This window comes from Camelus ferus, chromosome 7 (assembly GCF_009834535.1).
Source record: "Camelus ferus isolate YT-003-E chromosome 7, BCGSAC_Cfer_1.0, whole genome shotgun sequence".
Lineage (NCBI taxonomy): Eukaryota > Metazoa > Chordata > Mammalia > Artiodactyla > Camelidae > Camelus > Camelus ferus.
This window is the reverse complement of record NC_045702.1, coordinates 58,926,883-58,933,318: the sequence shown is the minus strand read 5'-3', so window position 1 is coordinate 58,933,318 and position 6,436 is coordinate 58,926,883. Positions and strand designations below refer to the sequence as shown.

Genomic DNA, 6,436 nt, shown 5'->3' with positions numbered 1-6,436 from the left:
CTTCCTGGTGGAGCCCGATTTTAACGAAGGGTTTCTCAGGCCTTCATCAGGTGGGAAGGGATAAGGTGAATGGAAAGGATGATGGGTTATAACTGAGGTGTAACAACCAGCCCACTCCTGCCGCTGAGTCTCAGACGCAGCCCCTCAGCAGTCGTGGCGCAGGCACTCCACGAAAGCCACGCCCCTCACGGAGAAGGACGGCCCGTTTCTCGCGGCTCGGGTTTCCAGAAGGTCCTGATATTAGAGCGGACCAAACCGGATGAAGGTCTTGTGCCCTCTTCCGCCTGTGTTCTATAATAGCCGGCTTGTAAGGCGGGGCGAGAACACGCCGTTCTTTTGCGCAGGCGCGGTCTGTGGTCCACGAGCAGCGTTATGCCGGCCCGGCACGTCTCGCGTGTGCGGGCCTTGTATCGGCGCATTTTGCTGTTGCACCGGGTTCTGCCTCCAGACCTCAAAGCCCTTGGCGACCAGTACGTGAAGGACGAATTCAGGAGACATAAGACCGTTCGTTCTGACGAGGCCCAGCGTTTCTTGCAGGAATGGGAGGCAAGTGACTTTCCCCTTTGCTTTGCCCCAGACCTTTGGGGTCCCTCAGAGGTGTCCCGGTTTGTCTCTGGGAGAGACAGGTTGAACCTGCTTGTTTCCCCGGGCCCCACGCGAACTCTAGCACAGCGGCAGCCTGTTGCGTTTGAATTAAACAGAGCAAAGCCGCTCAAACATTTCCTAAAGTTATATCCCAAGCTGGTCGTTTTCTCCCACGGTTCCTTGTTGGAGCTAATCCCGTTACTTCAGCGTCTCAAGTTCAGTTCAGCTTTTGCAAAGAGCTGGAGGGGTGAGAGCGGTTTACAGAATTGAATGTCAGCGTCAAATGTTTAAAGAGCTGTCTCGCAGCTTTTCCCCGTCCTTTGCCTTGCACGTAGCAAGCGCCTATTGGTAAATTAATGGTTTTCGTCATTACTAGTTTTCAGAGTTTTAGAGGCTTGTTTCTATAATGACTGTTTTAAAAATCTCAGTGCTATTGGGTCTTAATGTTCTCAGTTGATTGATACTGAAATCAGTTGAGACTGGGGGTGGGGACTGAAAGCGATGGACAAAAATGCTGGTCAGAGTTAAGTCAGGTGAAAGTCGGTTTCTTCAGAGTCTCAAGTCACTTTACTTGGTTAAATTGGTCTGCATCCTTTCATTAACTCTTAAGCAGGCACATGTGTTAGGGGTTAGCCCTTTGGCTTTCCCCACCGCTTTTTTGAGTGAAGTCAAAACATATTAAGAGTATTTAGTGGTGATGGGAGCCTTGCAGGATTGCCCTTGGTTATGATATGCAAATATCAAGAAATTAATGGAATTAGCGATTAGAATGATAATCTCAGGTATTTGAAAGCATGAAGCAGTGTTGTTTTAAGAACCAAGGTAAGCAGTTCTTCAGCCTATAAAGTTGATGGCTAAAGAGATTACTGAAGTCTGTTTTGTTTTTTTAATCATAAAGGGCGAACACGGTGAACATTAGGGTGAACACAGAACTTTTTCATTGAATCTCAGAATTTTTGATTGTAGAATCATTGACGCTTGCAAGAGGGAATTTAGGACAGTGGTGAAATTTAAAACTTTACTAAAAATCATGGTTGTTAGATGTAATAAAGCTTCGTAGAGCCAGAGAAATTGAATCTTTTAAAATGCAGACTGCTTCCTTTGTGGTAACTTGGTCTTGGAGCCAGAAAAACTGGATTCGAATTCAGATACTGGTGTTTATTAAATATCAAATCAGTTTTCCTAGTTTTATTTTCTTACCTGTAAGATAACAATATTTACAACATGCACTTCTAAATTAGTGTATGTAAATGTATTTAAAAGCACTTTGTAAGTTGTTAATTGCAGTGAAACTGTTTGATATTAAGGTGTTTAGGTGCTGTCTTTTAAGCTGGGTGAGTTTGTGGCAGGCCAGGAAGGAGTCTAGCTCTATGTTGGGAAGGAATAAGAGCACTTTGAGAGGTCGTAAAGTGTAAGAACTGGGAAGCTTTTTAGGGAAAGAGCAGAACTCAGAATAAATTGACAATAGGCTAAAGGAAAGATACATTAAACAAAAAACTGGGTCAAAAAAGTGTGTTGATCAACCCAGGAGGCTTGGTATCAGGAATTCAGCTTTTAAAAAAACCCAGACTCTCCTGGTGCTATGTGGAGTTTGGTCCTTGGGATTCTGTCACAGACTTCTAAAGTTACTTATGAACTCGAATTTGTTTTACTTGAAAGTGCAAAGTTGGGTATGGGTACCGCTAGAGAAGAGAAAGGGGAAGGATCGAGAACGTTAGAGGACTCAGTATTGGGAGGAGAGTTCTCTATTCCCTTCATCTGTGATCACAGAAAACTGGCAAATATTAGAGGAAACTCAGCTGGGGAAATTTGTGTTCAAGGACTGTTTGGGGGAAGGTAAGGGGAAATTATTTCATTTTATTTTAAGGCTAAAAATGTAAATGCATATTTACAGAGTAAACAGTGAATTTATATAATTCTTTACCATAAGAGAAGAAATGTAAAGTTCAGGAAGAGATGTTGGGAAAATGTTAGGGAGAATGTTTGGTAAGTGGTTAGTAAAATACCCATTGTAACCTTACTCCCAGATCTTTTAGGAGGCAACTATTAAAGGTGGAATTGCGGCTGGGTAGATAGGGGGATCTTACGGCCTTTTTAAAGTGCTAACTCTGCTCAGTTTTGAAGAATAGCTGATTTAGGTAATGCTTTCCATTTTTCTTTTCTCTCTATGCCTACCCAGTTTTGGAGGGAGGAACTTCTTACCACTTACTTTCTGGGAAATCAGACTAAGCCTTGAAAATTAAGTAGCAAGTAAAACATGTTTGTGTTAGATTGTGAGACAAAAAACAGTGAATTCTCAGGAGCCACTTTGAAAAGACTCTTTGTGTTTATTTTTTCCTTTTTTGCCCCATTTATTTATGTCTGTTGTTTTCTTGCCTGGTTTCTATTTTATTTAAGTAGCTTCTTTGCTCTGTGTCTTTTGGGGAGTGTTTATAGTGGAAGCTATGTTCTGGAAAAAGCAAAACACTTCAACTTTCTTTAAATACTTACTGATCGCTTATTGCCAGGCAAAGTGCTAGGCACTGTGGGACACAAAAATTAATAGTAAATGTATTTTACTTTTACGGTGCCCAGAGTTAAATAGTGTATAATAGACAATTATAGTATGAAAGGGTGTCTTTTAAATGCTATGGGAGCAAGGAGGGAATGGAGGAAGTTGAGGCCGCATACGGTAAGCAGAGATTTGAGCAAATCAAAGTGGCCATGTCAAGAAAAAGACTTCCTAGAAAGAGGGAATAACATGCAGGTAAGAAACAGTATGACTTTTTCCAGGATCGCAGTGATGTAGAATTTAGTGTACTGTATGGGAGATGAGGAAGAAATAAAGCTAAAGAGGTGACAGGATATACTGCTAAGGATTTTAGGTCTTTATTTTGAATCATTGAAAGATTTTAAGCAGTGGTGGAAATGATTCAAATTGTATTCTAGATAAATGACTTTAGCAGCAGTATAAAGGAGTGACTGAAGGTAAGGAGAGCTGCTAGGATAGAGTGTATGTGCCTGAACCACGACAAGCGTTGAGGATGGAGAGTGGATTTTTGTGTTAAGCTAATAGAATGGGACTTGACTTGGTGACTGATACGGGATTGGTTACATGGGAGGAAATAGAATGGGTAGCACTCAGGTTTTGGAACATGGTACCAATAACCAAAATATAAGTGTGAGAGGAGCAGGTTGGGGATGAGTTCAGTACAGTACATTTTTGTGTTAAAACTTCTGGTGGAATGGTCACGTGGAGGTGTTCAGAGATGTGTGTTCCTCTGATACTCAGGAGACAGATTGTAGCTGGAAACAGAGATTTGGAATTCATTATTTGTAGTCGGTGGTCCAGAGGTGTGAATTAAAGTGCCCGGGCTGGATATAACGGAGGAAGGTGGTCAAAGATAGACCGCTAACATTTAGGAGTTAAGAGAATGAAGGCTGTAGTAAAGTGCTGGGACTGTTCCGTTCTCTTCTGCTCTGTATTTAGTTGTTCCCTAGCTACCTCTGCAAAGGAACATACATTTTCCTTTCTTGATTATGTTTAATTCTTTAGATTTGTATGATAGTCTAGTTATCATAATTGCTTTTTTGTTTTATTTTGTTGTATTCATTTTAGAGAGGAGGAAGTGCTTTAAATTTCATGTAACCATCCATTTTAACTCACATGGGATATCTTTTTCTTATTTATGACTTTGAAGTGGATCATCAGATTTAAAAATGTATGGTTAAGTTGCATGTCACCTATATTTACAGTTTTCTTAACTTAGTATAATTAGGGTTGGATGGATATTTTGCAGTTTCTGTAATTGTATGTCTCTCTTACCTAATTTGAGGACCTCATTTTGTTGCTTTTGAACATCCTGGTTTATAGTTTGTATTTTAGTTTGTGGGAGGAAAGGAATGAATTACCTCTCTGTTCAGTAGATGGATTATATGTATGTGTCGGGGACACATCTACCAAGTATGAAGGAGTCAGCTGGGAACCTCTTAGTTGTGCTGTTTGTTCTGCATGTTACTCAATGCAGTGTTTCTGTGATGGTTTATTGAATGGTGATGTGTCTCACATGCATGTTTTCTACATTAAGCTTTACCATTTAAAAAATTTTAGTTGTATTTATTGTGGTCCTTAACTAATGGTTGAGAAAGGGCTAAAGGAAGGGATTTGAAACAGTACATCCTTGGAACATAAACTGTTTATTTTTGCATTTCTGAAGCATTTGGAAGCTTTAAAATAACTTTATTTAGAAATGTTTGACTTTTATTGGTATATGAGATGTGTTACAACATTGCTTATGTTATAAAGTAACTAAAGGTGTTTTAAAAATCATAATTTGATCAACATTGCATGTATTACTGACTTTATACTATATTACTGAAACAGAAATAGTTCCTTTTATTTAAATTATTTTAAATGTATTTGAATTTAGATTTAAAATAATGGTCATAGCATGATATTAATATGCTAGTGGTTATGGTTCTAAAACAGATCTGTACATGCGTGTAGGGATGTGTGTGTATGTGTGTGTGTATATCAACAACACGCAAACTTAAGAATTTGAAGTAAGTTTTTGTATAGAGTTTAAGAAGATAAAGGATTATATATGCAAATATTAAATTTACTCATTTTATTTATTTTGTAAAGTAAAACGATTGCTTTATAAGAACAAATGTCTGAAATGTTACATAGGTAATATTAGAATTTACTGAAAGGGGCTTAAGATTGCTTCAGTAAACTCTTGTTTTTTCAGTTAATGCATTTAAGCTTTTTTGAAAAAATCAAAGTAATGTTTGTGGTTAAAAAAGATTAGGGCGGGCTTATAATAAGAGCAATAGATTCTTTTCTATTCCTTAATTTATCTTTCTTCTGGGGAGAGTTCATTTTATTTTGGTCTCTTTCATGTTTCAAATATGTGAATTTTGGTTATCTATCCATATTTACAAGTAAAGCAGTAAGAAACTGAGAACTCTGCATGTAGGGAGGCTTATTGATTGGAAAATTGCTTTGAGGATTACGGAGTTGACGTTAATTTCCCTTGGATTTACTTCTCATTTTCTTTCCCTCCCTGGTTTTTGCATTCTGTTGGTTCTGGCAGTTTGGCTTTGTCTTCAGCTGTGGTTCTCTGCTTTGTATTCTAAGCTGTGGCTTCTTCTATCTAGGCTGTTTTATTAGTTACACTCCTCGACCTGCTTTCCATCTGGAGAAATGTGTTGAAGTCTCTTGGCTGCTGATGGCTCCACTCTTGTTCTTAGTCACTATGGATAGTTCCTTTAAAAGTTTCTTCACTGTCAGTTCAGTGGGGTTTTGGAAGGGAGAAGAAATAAGAAATAAGTTTCTGTGATTTCTTCAGTGCCATCTCGAAAGGGGAAATCCTCAGTTTTTTCATTTTAAAGATGAAGAAAGTAAGTCCTGTAGAAGTAAAATGACTTGTTTGGATCACGCAACTACGTGTGATGATAATCTTGTGCTTTTCCCTCATGAAAGTCAAGACTTTGGAAATTAATGTTTCCAAAAAACTAGTCAACTTTTGTTTAATGTAAAATGATATATATTTTTTCTTGAATTGTGCTTGTTTGCTTACTACAGTTTATTTGTGTATTTGATTTGTCCTTCATTTTTGATACTTTTCCTAAGGGAAAGGGAAATTTTAAAATCATGTTTCTGTCTGCTACACCTCTAGCATAATAAGCAAATGTTTAGGTATTGTTTAAGTAATGATTCACTTTTATGTCTATTAGCCCAAGAAGCTAATTACAACTCTCTCACTACCGCCCCCCAAAGAAATTTGGGAATGGAAGTAGCTGTGATATAACTGTTAAACTTTGTGTTGTGCTAGTCAGGCACTTGTCTCAGTAGGGGAAATAATATTTT

The 6,436-nt window shown here is 38.4% G+C and overlaps 1 protein-coding gene across 1 annotated transcript in view; it reads left to right on the top strand.

Moving 5' to 3' along the window:
• Window positions 1-302: 302 nt before the first annotated feature.
• Window positions 303-6,436, top strand: part of SDHAF3 (succinate dehydrogenase complex assembly factor 3) — a 67,905-nt gene continuing 61,771 nt past the window's right edge. Inside the window, exon 1 of the mRNA XM_032483968.1 lies at window positions 303-546. Within this exon, the coding sequence (XP_032339859.1) occupies window positions 373-546 (174 nt within the window). The 5' untranslated portion in view covers window positions 303-372. The remainder of the gene's footprint in view (window positions 547-6,436) is intronic.